This window comes from Thermobia domestica, chromosome 2 (assembly GCF_964235325.1).
Source record: "Thermobia domestica chromosome 2, izTheDome1.hap1.1, whole genome shotgun sequence".
Lineage (NCBI taxonomy): Eukaryota > Metazoa > Arthropoda > Insecta > Zygentoma > Lepismatidae > Thermobia > Thermobia domestica.
Genome location: NC_137455.1, coordinates 57,078,334 through 57,096,673, shown reverse-complemented (window position 1 = coordinate 57,096,673; position 18,340 = coordinate 57,078,334). Strand labels below are relative to the sequence as shown.

The 18,340-nt window shown below is 35.1% G+C and overlaps 1 protein-coding gene across 6 annotated transcripts in view; it reads right to left on the bottom strand.

Moving 5' to 3' along the window:
• The window catches only part of LOC145672463 (fatty acid synthase-like), a 342,995-nt gene that overhangs the window by 62,915 nt on the left and 261,740 nt on the right, over positions 1–18,340 (bottom strand). For all 6 annotated transcript variants that reach the window (XM_081741622.1, XM_081741632.1, XM_081741635.1 and 3 more), the window contains 4 exons: positions 16,774–17,004; positions 7,564–7,687; positions 7,084–7,260; positions 4,550–4,729 (listed from right to left, as the gene is read on the bottom strand). In XM_081741622.1, coding sequence (XP_081597748.1) covers positions 4,550–4,729; positions 7,084–7,260; positions 7,564–7,687; positions 16,774–17,004 — 712 coding nt within the window. The remainder of the gene's footprint in view (positions 1–4,549; positions 4,730–7,083; positions 7,261–7,563; positions 7,688–16,773; positions 17,005–18,340) is intronic.

Here is an 18,340-nt window from a genome sequence, read left to right as displayed (position 1 = left end):
TGACAACGAAAACATTCACTATTAAAACTTAAGAGTACTGAATTTAAAATCAAACAAAACACGGTTGAAACACCAAATATCATCACATTGTTTTACAAGTTTATCTATCTTGACAACTTTGCGAAATATATAAATTAATGGCTATTTGTTTAAAATAGTATTAAAAATATAATTTATTCATATTGTGGATTCTCAGTGTTGCAAGCCAGTAACATTATATACAGAATGCACAATTTAATATGCAGTTTAATATCACAATAAGAAAAAAATATACTGAAACAAATCTAAAGTGACAGAGGAGAAATTACAATGAAGTAACGCCAAACAATAAAACTTTTGTTATAACAAAACATTGACACATAATCAGGCCCGCATATATATTGTGCGCTTCTACGCTTTAAATAATTTCCCGTCCCTCCCTCCACGAACTTACGCTATGTGATCAAAAGTATCCGGACACCTGGCTGAAAATTACTTACAAGTTCGTGGCGCCCTTCATCGGTACTGGTGGAATTCAATATGATGTTGGCCCACACTTAGCCTTGATGACAGTTTCCACTCTTGCAGGCATACTTTCAATCAGGTGCTGGAAGGTTTCTTGTGGAATGGCAGCCCATTCTTCACGGAGTGCTGAACTGAGGAGAGGTATCGATGTAGGTCGGTGAGGCCTAACACTAAGTCGGCGTTCCAAAACATCCCAAAGGTGTTCTATAGGATATCAAGTCAGGACTCTGTGCAGGCTAGTCCATTACAGGGATGTTATGGTCGTGTAACCACTCCACCACAGGCCATGCAGTACGAATAGGTGCTCGATCGTGTTGAAAGATGCATATTGCCATCCCCGAATTGCTCTTCAACAGTGGGAAGCAAGAAGGTGCTTAAAACATCAATGTAGGCCTGCGTTGTGAGAGTGCCACGCAACCCCAATCGTCCAATGTTTACGCTCCTTACACCAAGCGAGGCGTCGTTTGACATTTACCTGCGTGATGTGTGGCTTATGAGCAGCCGCTCGACCATGAAATCCAAGTTTTCTCACCTCATGCCTAACTGTCATAGTACTTGGAGTGGATTCTGATGCAGTTTGGAATTCCTGTGTGATGGTCTGGATAGACGTCTGCCTATTATACTTTACGACCCTCTTCAACTGTCGGCGGTCTCTGTCAGTCAAAAGACGACGTTGGCCTGTACGCTTTTGTGTTGTACGTGTCCCTTCATGTTTCCACTTCACTATCACACCAGATACAGTGGACCTAGGGATATTTAGGAGAGTGAAAATCTCGCGTGCAGACTTCTGACACAAGTGACACCCAATCACCTGACCACGTTCGAAGTCCGTGAGTTCCGCGGAGTGTCTCATTCTGCTTTCTCACGATGTCTAATGACTACTGAGGTCGCTGATAATGAGTACCTGACAGTAGGTGGCAGCACAATGCACCTAATATGAAAAACGTGTTTTGGGGAGTGTCCGGATACTTTTGATCACATACTGTATGTCTCAAACAAGGAAACAAGCTGTAAGTTTGTAAACATACTAGCTCTTGTTGAGTAGGTATTACAAGTTACAACGTAATTTAATCCCGGCGGGAGCTCATGTGGTTCGGATTCCACGTTAATCAGTAGGTCCACGTCTCATATAGCCTCGCTGCTGAAAAGGAACGTTAAACCCAAAATCAACTCAACTCAACGTAATTTTAAATGGCCTAATTCTTTCAATGATGATTATTATATGGTATTAGATAAATGCACCACAATAGATATAAATATAAAATTTTAATGTTTTAAAGCTCTCAGAGAAATGATCCAAATGACTTGTTCCAGGTCAATAGGTCACACCTGAGCTGAGTTATGGGAGTGCAAAGTCTCCATAAGAAAAACATGGGGGCATTTTAAAAATAATCGAAAACGACCAATATTAGAGTTGAATTCATAGTTTTTGGGGTGGCTGAGATGAATAGTGACAGTTTTAATCTAATTCAACTTCAAGGTCATACTCCACTCCCCAGGGAGGGGGCGAAATTTTAAAAGTATTCGAAAACGACAAATATGAATGTTGAATTCATAGTTTTCGAAGTCGTAGAGTTTAACGGTATCAGTTTTCATGATGTTCAAGTTCATCCTCCCCCCTTGGGGTGGAAGTGGGAGAGAATGACTTTTTAAAAATAATCAGGTAAGTTAGCTAATTAGTAACTACTGTAATTAGAGCGAATTAAACACATAACATATTTTCTCGCGTTTGCGCGGAACTCTGCGAATTGCTACTTTTAAATATTGCTTTACTGTGAGTCTTTTAAAAAATCCAAAATTTTGCAGCCCCCTAAATTATGCCGCCCTGTGCTCGAGTACAGAATAACACTTACCTAAATACGGGCCTCAGATCTACCAACTCTCCCACATTTCGACATTCACTCCCGCTCTCCCACAACGAAGTAGCAAACTCCCGCATAGACGAAATGGGGAATGGGGGGAGTAATTTTCTTAAAAAAAAAAATACCGTTGAAATTTCACCTAATTTATTTTTTGGCTGAAATAAAGTATACATTAAACTACAATAATAGTGGGTACCTGTTTCCCAGCCATAGGCACCTGTTCCCCATCATTAGACAATTTTGTGTTGGTCACTCACAGTAAAAACAAACGGATCGAATTTAGGGCGGAGCTGTGTTTACACGTGTGCGTGTGGATGTATATATATATATATATATATATATATATATATATATATATATATATCAGTGGCGGCTAATGTTAGCGTTGCAGCGTTGCGCAACGACCAAAGTATTTCAAGAAAAAAAATATTATTATCAATAGTAGTAAAGAACAGAAAAATACTTTTTAATACTCGCATATATACACTTTAAATAACATATTTTTTACTTATGTAGTTTTAAAAAGCGAAAAATAATCCGTCACAGAGTCTCTAATATATATTGTGTTGCAGCGAGCATACAACGACCAGATTCCTTCAGCGCGGCAATTGGAGCACATGTTAAGTCTCCTTTCCCCTATCTCAGAAGTTAAAGGGACTGGTCGTTGCAGTGCTCCTGCAACACAGCACGGCTTGCAGTGAACGAGTAGGTTTTTCACGCTAAATAAGATTTTTGAATTTTTTAAAACTAGCGATTAACAAATGGGATTTGTTTTTATGCATTCATATTTTTAAATTACATTGCCATACTGAAGCAAATCAATATAATGACAATCAAAAAAAGTGATTGCAGAATTACAAAATAAGAAAGAAAATATCTAGTAGAGGAGAAAACAAATGAAAGTAGACCCTTATTTACAAGTTAATTCTTAGCTTATATTGATAATGAAGGCTTCTTCTACAGTAATTTGTGAATCAAATATTAATAAGTCAGTATGTAGAATTGCCCCCCCCCCCCCCTCTGTGGATAGTATTTTAGTATAAACATATTTCTTTTATAAAATAAATATATTTTATACTCTTGATAATTTCCACATAAAACTGTATGATGGGGAACGCCACATTGAATTTGGGACTAGTTAGCAATGCTCAGGGGCGTATCCACGAGGGGGTCAACCGGGTCCGGACCTCCCAAAAATTTCGAAACTTGACTAACATTTGTAGACTTTCTTAACGAACTATACTTGTTTAACAGAGAAACGATTAGTGTAGGCTAAATATTTCATTTTACGCCTCATTATGTACTATTTCTTTTCTTCTAGAAATAATCGTTCTATCATTTTTTTTTCTAAAAATATAGGTGACAGTAAGTAAGAATTACTTATCGTCTTTTCGGGTGCAGAATAAGACAGGTTCCATATTATGTAGACGTATTGGACCTCCCTCAAATACTTTGGACCCCTCCCAGTTAACATTTCTGGGTGTAGAACTGCTGTTTGTTTTGATGTTCTTTGATTTTTGGCTTCTATTACATGCTGATCCTTCATCTGGCGAGTTTCGAGGTTTCCTTTCCAGACCATATCACATTGATAAGCGTTGTTTCGCCTCATGTATGTATTAGGCAGATTTGCTTCAATCAAAGAGAGGAGAATGAACTTACTAATTAATTAAGGTGATTAATCGGATAAAATGTTCTGCATTTTTTATTTTTTTAAAAACAGAATTTTATTTAATTTAACATGTCATATAGCATTTGCATCTAAAGTTATGCTGATTAGTCATTGAGTCCACTTTATATGTTCTATCTCTTATCGTTCGTACTGCAACACCCGAAAACACAATCCACCGGCCGCCACTGATATATATATATATATATATATATATGTGTGTGTGTGTGTGTGTGTGTGTGTGTGTGTGTGTGTGTGTGTGTGAGAGAGAGAGAGAGAGAGAGACAGACAGACAGACAGATAGTCTATCCATTCTCTGACTGCTGCTACTATTATAGTTTATATTTCGAGGAAGTCTCCCGCCTAAAATTCCTCCCAGGTTGGCAGGTCTGGGGCCTGCACATAATACATCATGATAGCAAGCAGTCTATAATGAAAATCTCAAATAAAATATAGAAATAATATCATCCACAGCTCGATTAGTAATTAACAATTTTATTATTCATGTATGTCTTACCTGTGGAAACGTCCTCTTCAAAAACTCTCGTTTTTCGTGAGTTCCTACTGTAGTGAAAACTGTGCAGCCCATGTGTAGAGCAACAGATATAGCAGCTTGTCCAACTCCCCCACTGCCAGCATGAATTAGAATAGATTCACCTGATTGCATGTTGCCTCTCATTATAAGGGCGAAGTATACCTTTAACAAGAAACATGGTTAAATTTTTAGATAGTTCGCACTTTGTAAGCTATTTTGAAGCTAACTCCCATTTTTAAAACAAAGTTAAATTAGTTAGGAGTATTAATAACCATAGATCTTCTGATCATATCTTGCAGAATTAAAAGAGTGTGAAGAAAAGACTCTCAGGTGGAAAGCATTTTAACAAACATATTTAGGAAATAGCAAAGCAGTTATTCTCTGTAACTGGGTAATAACAAGCCAAGTTTGGGAACATACAGGGATAAGAAATCCATAATTGGAAGTTTTCAGAGGGTACAAGATCACTTAGTGCCAATATCGACTATAGTACTCTAAAAACTAAATACATACGTACTTCTTTTACTAAGTTTCAAAGACAAGCTTTAATTACACCTTCAAAGCACAAAAGTGACTAAACATTGAAATATACAATAAAAACTATTGACACGATCTCATTGAAACTCTTAAGAATAACCAAAAGACATAGCTACTTGCTTTCTTCAAAAGAATTATGTTATTTCTTATTTCTTAGTATTTAGGTTTAAATAAAAGCGTTAGACCTTTTCTACAGACAGTTCCAAAAAAGTTCAATTAACGTTTAATGGCAGGGAAAAGTTGAAAAATTTGGTTTTGTAGAAAAACTTAAGGAATCATTTCAAATGAATATTTTTACCTATTTCCTTTGGCATTCAGATTTACATGAAACCATACATCTATATAACTTATGCGTGCATTGTAGAAACTAGCGCTTTTTCAAAGTTGTAGATTTTGCATATCTTACCCTTAGAAACTTTCGCCATCAACAAATAAGAATAGTTCTTAAGCTTTCAAAGATGCTCATATTAATTTCATGAAGTCTTGTTTTGTTTTTAAAGAAAGTTCACGTGAGAAGTTAACGTTAACATGAGTTAGTCCACCCTTTAAAGTTCGAGGTGGACTAAACCTTGCCACTGACTGACATCAACCCGAGCAATATATCATATTTGGAAGCATCAAAGAAATAACATGCTAAGTTCCATATAAATGTGATGAGTTCTACAAAAGATATTTGATAAACATGTTTCCATTATCTGGTTCATCTCGTAATTGCGAAATTATGAAAGAAATTTTAGTGACAAAAACAAATTTAGTGGCTGGAACACCACCTATTAAATATTTTTTTCTAATTTTCTATCTATTTAAAGGACACAGTCGCTTAGTGATAGAGTAATCACCTCTATTGTGAGATGTCACTGATTCAATCCCAGAGAAGGATTATGGGTTCACTAGTTTCTTTCTACATCTCATTTTAAGTCATTCCTAATTATTCACTTTCATAATCGTACGCCTTCTTTTCTTACCACGGTCGAGGGGACGCATTCCCCCCAGATTTTAGTCAAAAATATTTAAAGAACCTCTCTACTACTACTCTAGAGTAAAGAACCTCTTTACTACTTTGTATATGTAACTTTTGTCGGAAAGAGGATTTTGATTTTGATTCATCTGACCCCTAGATTTAAAAGGCTAACGACGCCAGTGTTTCTTACAGAATATAATCGTGAAACGTAAAACTAGAGATTTCATTTTATTTAACCACTCCGGCAGCCTAAACCTTTGGTACAGTCATTGTCGAGTTTGAACGAGTTGTGACATGTTAGTTGCCTTCCAAAGGCAGAAGAGTGAGGACGTGTTAAAGAGTGTCTGTCGCGCTCCAACATTAAGTTTTGTTTTAAGCTACAAAAAAAAGTGCCAAAGAAGCTCACGAAATGTCAAAATTAGTTTACGGTGATGAATCAGTGCCATTGAAGACTGTTTACAAGTGGTATAAGCGATTCAAAAGCGGCGGAGTCACTTAAAAACGAGCTAGATCGAGACGTCCTTCAACAACAAAAGAAACGTGCAAAAAGTGTCACAAATGATTTGTTCAAACAGGCGAATGAATATTCGAGAGGTTTCCGAAGAACTACACATCTCGTATTGGTCCGTGAAAAGCATTTTAACAGCCGGTTAAATGAGCAAATGGCTTTCTATTTCGCCACGAAAACGCACTGTGGCAACCTTGCTTTCGATCCGCGAGTTTTTGGCCGAAAAATATCCCTGTCTGTCCACATTCGCTGTACTTTCCAGATATAGCACCATGAGACTTCTGGTTCTTCACAAAAATTAAAATTGTGCTTAAAATATAACATTTTGACACTATTCCTGACATTGAGAGGGCTTCGACACAGCAGTTGAACGCTCTTCCAAAGAAGCCTTCCAGAAATACTTCTAATAAAATTATTCACCGTATTTTTGATCACACCTCGTATAAACTAATACCGGAATATTCCAAAAGCAACTAAGTATAAGATACAGCTGCCAAAGGAGTTACTTACTGTTGCATAAACACATGGTACTGACGCAGCATCTTCCATTGTCCAAGAGTCAGGAATATTCCATAAGAAGTCTTGATCTGCAATCACTTTGGTCGCAAGACCACGGGAAGGTACAAGTCCCATTACACGCTCACCTTTCGCATTTCTTCCTGAAAACTCCATTCCTAGTACACACTCCTATAAAGTTAAAAGGAGAAAGGATTACAAGCGTATGTTTCTATCAGTTGGTTATTACTGAAAGAACACTTTCACAACTAAATTTAAAGAATAGAAAGAAAACCATGTAGACATGTTGTACCGTTATTATAATGTCATTAGTACACAAATTAGCATTTAGCTATGAAAAAGAACTTTTGAAAATATCTTAGAAACTATAAAGACCACAAGTATAAATACATTTTTATTCTAGCTATATAAACAATAATACTAAAAACATATTGAGATAAACAAAACACAATAAATAAAAAGTCATCTTCCTACCTGTTCCATCCTATCCTTAACGATATCTTCTGCAGCCAATCTTCCAGTCGCAAACATTATATCTCTGAAGTTAAGAGATGCGAAGTAAACGTCACAGATTTCTTTACTGGCACTAGTTGAAACACTGAAATGAAAATAAGATATTTCAGTGGCGTTATGCAGCTTTTTGTTGTCCGAAGGACCGGTATATAAGTCATTCTCCAGAAATGAGGCATTTTGTAATACGAATCAAATATAGTTTTTTTTGAATGATTCCTTTTTTCTTTTCTTTTTTTATTGAACTTCATGAAATTAGAAAGATCATCGGTGGAAGGTATTTGGACAATACAATTTAGAATCTAAATATTATGATCATCATCATCATGGGTATTCTACCATTATTAGCAGGTCATTGCTGCAACTGAGAAGCTCCCATGCTCCACGGTCTTCAACTACCTTCTTTGTCTTCACGTACGATTTTTCTGTTTTGATATCATCCATCAATTATAGAATGCTTATTCCCTTCCTTCTCTTTCCCACCATCATATCTTATAGCACTTTCCTCTATGGGATGTAACTGACAACATTTGCAAATGCATTGGTACAGTATATAGTGTTTTAATATTACTGATTTTGAATGTTATATATACCTAGGTATACATATATAATCATATTCTACATACTGTGAGAAATAGTTAAATAGAATTTAATATGTATACGATTATAAAGTATATAAATTATTACAAAACAGTTACTTAAAAATCTTTTTTTTAATCAATCAGGAGGAGACTTGGCTTCTGCTCTTTATGGCTCACCCTTTCAGAGATTTTTACATATAATATGGCAGGAAAATTCTTAATACAGCGTGTTTCAAAACAGAGATATTTGCTGAGTACTTCAAATTGTATTCCTGTAGCCAAATTACCTCTATAAAAACTGTTGCGTGAGTACCGCAGGATTCTGAAACATGTATTTTTGGATAGCACGCATACAAGTTCCCAAGTGAAGTCTTGACCCGACTACGGCAGATCCCATAGTTATAGAGCTATGGGGTCTTTGAAGTTCATTTTTTCATGTTTTCGATAGCCTATAACTCCGAAAGGAAGCATTTGTGCACTTAGGTTGGTCTATCTTTTGTCTTATCTTGATGTCAGGAATCACCTCTTAAATGTTGTCGGTGTGATTTTGCAACACCCTGTATATACAGGGAGGCCAAAAAGTAGTTATACGCCAATGCATTGATCAAGTATAGCTTTCTAGCTTATGGGTTTATTTGCTTCGGCTATTCCAGGCTTAAGGTATAAGTAAAAACTCATTAACTCCTTCAGTGTGGGTGGCGAGGTAACTCGTATCTTCAAAACGTACCTGCTGTGCGGATGGCGTATATATACGCTTTCATTTTGCTTTGGCTATTTTGTATTGCGTATGGCGAATATACTTGCCCATAGTAATGTTATCCCGACAATATTTAGCGAGTTTGCGCTCAGCTGGTTTCAATTGTTGCTTAATTAAAAGAAGAAAAGGAAAAAGAAAGATATTAAAATAGAGTTTGGGCTTCGTCAAATACAGTTTTTATTCTTTGTTTTGTTTGAGAGCAGAGAGCACAGTAATGGGTTCACAAAACGATATTTCAACGATGCTGACATCGAGGAAAAGTTATTAATTAGTGATTCTGATGTAAGTGATTAGTGATTTTGAAACAGATTTAGAATCAATATCCAAAGTTCTAAAAAAAAAAAAAAAAAAAAAAAAAAAAAAAAACTACACTTTTTACAGCGGTTCGCATCTGAAAATTACGCACTAAAGGGGTTAAGAATAAGTAATAAAGAAGCTAGGTGTATCTGTTTCATAACAATAAGAAATTATATGAGAAACAGTGAGCAAATACGGGTCTGTATACTTACTTTTGGGCCACCCTGTATATATAGCTAACACAAAATTATATAAGGTTATAACTACTTAATAAGTTAATAATAATAATGACGTACTATGGAGGTTTCTCAATTTTCAAATACTTTTTCAGCTGATTTTCAAATTTTCTAAGAAAGCTTATAGTTCTCTGACACTCAGTGGTAGGGCTTTTCAGAGCTTGATACCATAGAAACCTATTAATTTTGATACAACAATTTAATTGTGGTTTTGATTGTTGAAGTTTCTTGTTGGTCTTTGCACGTATACTACCCGTGCCTTACTTTAACAAATTGTGATAATAGTCGTGAGGCAGAATCTGGAAAAGTCTTCAAAATAAGAAGTTGGATCAACCAGAGAGAGTAAAAGCAACTGGTTGTCCTAAATCATCAAGTCCAATATCCTGATCATTTCTAGACCGCCGGTCGCTTGATACGAGCGGAAGATGCCCCCGTACACCCCCTACCCCCTCTACTGAAGCTAAAAAAGGAGCGTTTCAAATAAAAGGCCATATCTCCGAAACTAATCAAGATATTAATGAATTTCTTTTTCCGATTTTATCTCTAAGATGTGCGTTATGCTTTTGTCTATTCATACTTTGGATAGACCCCACTTGTTTTCGGAAAATTTAACTTAAACATTAAAAACTGACATATTTTGTCCTTAAGATTTTCTTCTTTGCTCTGTATCTCCCCAATGAGTTGAGATATGAAAAAAAAACATCCCTAATTAAGTTTGTAGAGCATTAAATTATCTCTGCAACGGTATCAATATTGCTAGGTTTATTTCCAAAAATAACCGTACAGCGAGGTAAGTTTGAAGGAAAGTGCACTTTGATTCGAATGCTGATGCGCCGAATGGCACCACTGAATTTTAGCTCACGTCAGTCAATAAAGATTTTGTTTCCGAGATAAAAGCTGATTTTTCCCCAATATTTGAAGAACAGTTCTCACCCTTCTCCCTTGAGCTCTCCTGCACTGTCATGATCATTTCTAGATCTCTGGTCACTTGATACGACCGTGCGTTAAGGATTACAAAATGTTGAGATAAGTAGAGATCAGAGATGGAGTGGGTCAGTGGGTCAAGTTTTCTGAGTGGGTCACTGGGTCGTGGGTCAACAGCATGTGACCCACTGTGACCCCACCACCCACCATGATCCACTGCGACCCACCGACTCAGTATGATATACCGACGCACTCTGCTCACTGCATTGTAGACAGTATCTTCTGAAGACTGGTAAATTTGTCTTCGTTTTACTTTCAAGACCTTCATTTCCTTTCCTTTTCCGTTTGTTTCTGTCTACTCACCTGAGGTGAGTATATCTAACCAAGTGAAAAAAAAAGAACTTTTGGATATTGATATTTGTAATTGTAATAATAGCAATAGGACTTATACTACTACTTCGCTTATGAGACCTGCGAGTTTTTGGAGGAGCTAACTACTGGAAACATTACATTTTTGAATCACTGTAATATATAAATTATTATATAAAAAAATCAATGTAACTATGTGTGCCTGATCATCACGGTCGAATTGCAAAGTCAAATGAAATTACTTTTGGTATATAGTTAGGCCTTAATCCAAACTGGGATGTTATATTGCTTTCATTATAATGTATAATATCCTAAGGAGGTAGTGAGGATCCGAATTTTTGCGAGAAAAAAAAATAGTATCTCGCACGCCGTTAAACTTACGGAGCTGAAATTCAGTGTATTAACTCTTTATTGAAAATAAATAGAATGTGTCCTAGCATTTTTAAAAAATTCTCCTATATGGGGGGAGGGCCACTTTCTATATATGGAAAATTGTAGTGAGTTGGTTTGTAAAAATGATCGAAAACGATCGATGTTATTTAAGAAAAAAATCAAAAACAAAAAATACAGTGCTTGGTGTCATATACCCATTGCTTTCTACTATAATAATTGCTGAAGCTTATGTTTATTATATGGAGCGCTTACAGCATAGGGCAATCAACCCATAAACTTGTGAGAAAAATAGGCATAAAATTTGTACTATAAGCTTAATTACACGGAAATTTTAAGTTTGGATTGTACGCATAATTATATGGAAAATTTTACACTTTTTTCCCTTTACGTTGGTCTACTTACCTTAATTTGGAACTTTCAATTTCATCCTTTTTTTTCCACTGAAAAGTATTGATAATTCAACAAGGAAATAATTATACTATGATAATTTAATTGAAATTCGTCGTAATTTGGCACATGGCAAACATCAGTGTGGTAATTGAAGGGGAAAGAGGGAAATTCCCATTCACCTCTGAACACTTTCCAGAAACCTCGTTCCCTTTCGATTTCTAGACGGGAGAGGGAACTTGGTAATGGCATCAAACCTTCATGTGTAATTACAAAAATTAAATTTATAAGCAAATTAGAAATCATCAGTTTATCAGGCTTTAATTGATAATTTATTCATAAGATTCCCTACCGAAGGCGTGGTAGATGAAGTTTCTGTTCTCCATGAGTCGAGATTGCCAACTTACATGGTCGATATGGAAAAGATGTTGTATGGTGATAGAGAGATAATACTTCTTGCTGAGTATTTCAAAACTGACCAAAAAGAATCGTTATCAGACTTAAGTCTAACAAGCAGATTGTCGATGAGGAGTTGCAGAAATCGGGTAAAAGTATTATCAATTTCCACGACAGAGTGCGAACGGGGATTTCCTCTTATAAATTTACAGATGACTGAAATTAGAAATAGACTAAGTGCTCAAACATTGTCTAACTTGTTGTTTATCAATGTTAATGGCCTACCGCTAGATAAGCTCAAAGTACACGAGCTACTTATTTCTTGGCTGAAGGATGGACATCATTCCGTTGCGGATGATTTACCACGAAAAAGTTACCAACAGGAAATAAACCCGATTTCAGATTTGTTTTAAGGTGGAAAATTACGAGTTATGGAAAATGTATACTTGTATTACTAATGGCTTATTTGTGTTATGCAACTTTATACCTAATTTTTAGTAAGTTTCTTCTTTGCTTTAGGTAAACTACTTTGAATAAATATTCATAATAATTGCAATTATGCATATTTGTAACTTAAATTTAACGTGGTGTTTTAGTGATTACACAAATTACAATTATGAGCATACTTTATGGAAATGCTCCCACATAGGGTACCCGAGCACCTTTATACACTATGAACAACTGATTTTTCAAGTCTTTTGTGAGAAAAATACTGTGAACTGATAAACCATAACCTTTTCCATATTGTACAGGGATATTTTGCTGCGAATAGAAGTTTATTTTGGAATGCGTTCAGAAATTAACATTTGCAAGAATACTCTCTTAGTACAAGTATATTTTAGGCACACACTAATTTTCCCCCACCTCGGACTGTTTCAATTTCCTCACTGACAAACACTTTATCATATTATATCGTCAAGGCCAGATCAACCGTTATTGTAACAAAGTGGTGCTTGAGCAATTGACTAGAAATTCAAACTCCGATTAGTGACAATTTCACAGTCTTGTTTTATTACAAGTGTAAACTCTTTAGTCAGTACAGAAGAGGCCGTGGATCATGTTCAAAGTTGATGACGGTGGATTTTGGTGAGTCAGAGTAGTTCATAGTGGATGATAGTGGTTCATGGTGGGTAGTGGGTCACGGTGGGTCATGGTGGGTCGTGGGTCACGGTGGGTGGTGGGTCAGTGGGTCGTGGGTCAAATTTTCATTGACCCACGCCAACTCTGGTAGAGATATATTTTATAGTGTTAAAATCCATTTTCAGTTCATATTCAGGTTGATTCAAATTTTCCAACTCTATTTGTGTGCATTATTTTCACCGGTCGTTGAAAATAATCCCTTATTTCTTTAACAAAATTGTTTATCTTACCATAATGAAAAAGTAGAAAATATAAATAAGGTAAGAACATACTGACACACAATCATAGTCATGGTCTTGCGAATAAAATCAGAAAAATAAACACACTGCTGAACAAGATTGCACTTATTTAATATAAAAAAACACATTTACACGTGACGTTTCGACCTTCTAGCCAAGATCCTCATCAGACGTACACTCAGAGAAAATATAGACTATTCTTGATTTTAGAAATACCCTTTAGGTGTACAACAATGTTATCAATCACCATATATATCAGCTGTAAATGATGTTTGCCCTCACTTAAGAAATCTTTACATACAGTATGTTCTTATCCTATTTATATTTTCTGCTTTTTCATTATGGTAAGATAAACAATTTTGGTAAAGAAATAAGGAATTATTTTCAACGACCGGTGGAAATACTGCACACAAATAGAGTAGAAAAATCTGAATTAACCTGAATATGAACTGAAAATGGATTTTAACACTATAAAAGATATCTCTACTTATCCCAAAATTTTGTGATCCTTAACGCACGGTCGTATCAAGTGACCGGAGATCGAAGAAATGATCATGACAGTGCAGGAGAGCTCAAGGGAGAAGGGTGAGAACTGTTCTTCAAATATTGGGGGAAAAATCAGCTTTTATCTCGGAAACAAAACCTTTATTGACTGACGTGAGCTGAAATTCAGTGGTGTCATTCGGAGCATCAGCATTCGAATCAAAGTGCACTTTCCTTCAAACTTACCTCGCTGTACGGTTATTTTTGGTAATAAACCTAACAATATTGATACCGTTACAGAGATAATTTAATGCTCTACAAACTTAATTAGGGATTTTTTTTATATATCAACTCATTGGGGAGATACAGAGCAAAAAAGAAAATATTAAGGACAAAATATGTCAGTTTTTAATGTTTATGTTAAATTTTCCGAAAACCCGTGGAGTCTATCCAAAGTATGAATAGACAAAAGCATAAAGTACACCTTAGAGATAAAACCGGAAAAAGAAATTCATTAATATCTTGATTAGTTTTGGAGATATGGTCCCTTTATTTGAAACGCTCCCTTTTTAGCTTCAGTAGAGGGAACAGGGGGTGTACAGGGGCACCTTCCGGTCGCATCAAGCGACCGGCGGTCTAGAAATGATCAGGATAGTGGACTTGATGATTTAGGACAACCGGTTGCTTTTACTCTCTCGGGTTGAACGAAACTTAATAATCACGTGTTCTGCGTCCCGATTATGTAAATATAATTGCATTTTTCTTGAATATTTTGCACATTAGACAATTTATCCTGTAAAAATAAAGTTTATATAATTTTAATTATTGCAGTTCATGAAATAGTGATTGTTTGTGCACAAGAAAATGTTCATTTTTTATTACTATTATTATAACTTTATTTCGAAGAACGAGGAGCTTATGTTTAAGCTGTGCACTTACGTTTTCATACCAGCTTCGATTCCGTATAAAAGATATGGGTGAATGAAGGCATAGTAATACGTTCTTGTTATCGATTTCTGAACTTAAAATAACATTTCTGATATTTTAAACATTAACCTAGTGTGTAATTACACTTCTTTTTCTGATTTCAGAGCAGTGTTCCTCCTATGAGAAATGTTAATCAAACACTACACCTAGGTATTTTATGTTTTTGATAACTGTTATTTTTTGAGGGCTTATAATAATAGAATATTTATTAATGTTTTGCATTTTATGTCTGTTTCCAAAGAATACGCACTTAGTTTTATCAACGTTTCAGGTTAATTTATTAATTCGAAACCACTGTGATAATCTGTCTAATTCAAAATTAATTGATTTCTATATTGTTTTAAACTCTTATCCTTTCATGAATATAACTATATCGTCCACCAACAAACAACACTGGGAATCTTTCAATTCACATGGCAGATCGTTAATATATAAATGGAATAGTAATGCCTCTAAAATGGAACCTTGAGGAATTCCACAGTTTTTGGGTGATGTGATTGGTGTATGCCTATTCGCACTAGTGTATTACATCCGATTTTTTAAAAGTATCTACACTATCCTGTCTTTCAAAAAAGATTTTAATTTTAGGATAAATTTACTGTAAATTCTTGTAGCTAGCTTTAATGTTAGCTCCATTGGAAAAAATAAAAGTAAGGTATATCTTACTACTTTAACTGAATACTTTAATTTAATTTAATTAAAACTTTTAAAATGAAAAATGAAAACTAATTAAATAATATATATTTGATAAATACAGTATTATTACACACTCTGGGGCTACAAGACAAATTTATATACTACGTAGGAATGTTCCTGTAATATATATACTACGTAGGAATGTTCCTGTAATATATATTACTTTATCATGGTATACTATATGTTTCTTACCATTACTAGTTTACAAAAAGAAAAAAAGGCTATTTTTCTTACAAATTGTAATGAATAAATATGAAAATGCACTCTACATTTCCTAACTCATGGTCATACTAGGAAATAAATAATAATTTATGTATTGATACTGTGTACTCGCTCAATACGATAAATTCTTTCCTTCATGCCTGTTCGGAAAGCATTTTTTAAGTGTATTAAATATACATTATTTAAATACTTCTTCAAAAATGTTAAATTGTTAATAAAAATACCATTTCTATAAAACTACATGTAAAAAGTTGTTATAAATTATATATAGTTGTTTTATATACGATATATATATAAAACAGATCAAAATATATCAAGCAGTTTTATAGAAATAGTATATTTTTCTTTAAGTGTATATTTTCACAGGAAATATGCGTTTTCTGAACGTTTTCTAAACTATTTTAATGACGGGAAAATGAATAAATTGAAAATTGTTCGATTAATTTGCATTTTGTTTTATTATGTAGTTTATAATTATTACTTTAACAATTGCCACCTAGTATATTGCAACAAGAACATCTCCTATAGTAAAATGTGTTTTCTTAATTTTTGGTTTCTGTGTGTCTTTCTAACCTGTAAGTAATAACTTATTTATTTGAGATAATTCTGTATGATTCTTGTGGTGACACGTTAGTCTTACGTGGCCCCAGATAGACCATAGTCCAGCGTAGGCTTAGTAACCACGTGAGACCAACATATCACCACACAAATTTTAGCCGATGGTGCCCAGACGTTGGACTCACAATTCCACAGGTAAGCCTGTTTCTTGTACTACCAGGTCGACTACTATACACTTCCATAGCTTTTAATGTAAAAAGTGAGATCAGTGGGTCAGCACAGAACATCAGCTAACAAGAAGGTGTGTGAGACCAACCCGGCACCACGTGGCCGTAAGGAAGTATTTTGTGTGAGACCAATGTGGTCTCAGGCGGCACTTAACGTGTTACAGATATTATTAATATGATTTTGTTTATCTGTTAAGGTATTTAAAAAAGAAAGGAAAAAGAATAAAGTGCGATGCTCGAAGAAGGAAGAAACAATGCTTTATATTTTTTAGTCTTTCTTACCTTAAGGGAGACTCAATCCATTGAAGACTTGATAGGTCGCCTCTCCTCAGAGTATTCAAGTAGGCATACTCTGTCTGAATGGTAGATGTTTCATTCAATAGTAAGTGACGGAAACTACCCCATGTGCCTTGTTCATAGACGTTCATTACAAGATCTTTGTTTAATTGATCGTTGTAGAAAGAGTCTGAAGGTGAGAATTTCGGTGCTTTAGGGTCACGAATAAATACGCATCTGAAAAAGAATATTTTATTGGTGTTATATTTCTAAACAATTATTTATAAGATATAGTAGTTTATTAAATCTTAAACATAAACTATTTTAATATGAAGCAATTTTGAAATTGGAAACTATTTGAAATTTGAAGCAAATATTTCTTTTATCATATTTAAATGGACGATATAGGATACAAATCACGTAAGACCTTCCGCTTGGCTTAGGCCTACCGCTCACTGGCGACAAAACAGTTGCGCAACTATCTCGTCGCTGTCGCCTGCAGTCAGCAACTTCACGGCGACGAAACAGTTTTGTTGCCATACCCTCGCTCACTGGCGACGGCAACAGAAAAGTTGCCGAGCATTTGATATCACAATTTACATAATCGGCAACCGGAACAGTTCACATAATCGCTGGTTTCGGACATGAAAAAAACTACCGCCCATTCCAATGGTTAAATAAATAAATTTAAATAAACTTGCGAAGGTAGCGTCAACAGGGGCGTTATTTCAGACTTCACTTGAGGAGGGCAAGAGCACCACCAACATAAGACTTTCACGTTTTGTACTAGTATATTAGTAGACAATTGATTAAAGTACATGTATTCCTCAAGCTCTTGGGGAGCAATTGCACCTCCTGCCCCCCTAAATGACGTCCCTGAACGTCAATAAGTGACAAAAATAACAGCATTGTGTAAGCTAATACGAACAGGAATAATTATTCGAATCAAAAGATAACAGGAATAACGAAAATATAAAACGACTGGAAATAACTAACAGAACGAAACTAACAAAAGCGGCAATCCGACAACACTGTATAGTAACTGTACTCTCAATGTTCTACGTATAGCCATAAAATAAAAATTTGCTTTCTTCGTTCTTCCCGCGTATTCTTCACGTTTTAAAATCGGCCATTTTTATACACTACAGTTTTTTTCTTCTTTATAGCTATTTGAAATGGAAAGAAACTTGAAAATGATAATTTTATCTGTATTTTTTTCTAGTTGTGGGAAATTAATGAAAGTAGTAGTGTGTAGTATGACAGCGATATGTCATTATCGAAAAATGCACCTGCCTATGTTGTTTTTTTCTTAGCTGGAAAGCTCATTCTAGTTTCTTATAACAGCGAAACACACTTCCTTCCATAATTTCTTCTTTATACATATTTCTTCTTTAACGCTGAGCGTTTCTCTATATCCTCAATTAATTTTTCATATTCTTTATCACTAAAGACATGCTAGTCACTAATCAAAGAATGTGTTAGTTTCCATTGCGAACACTTCTTTTCACGCGCTACACACGGAACGAACTGTCACGTGAAAAAACTTGTAGAAAACATTTATTTTTTACCTTTC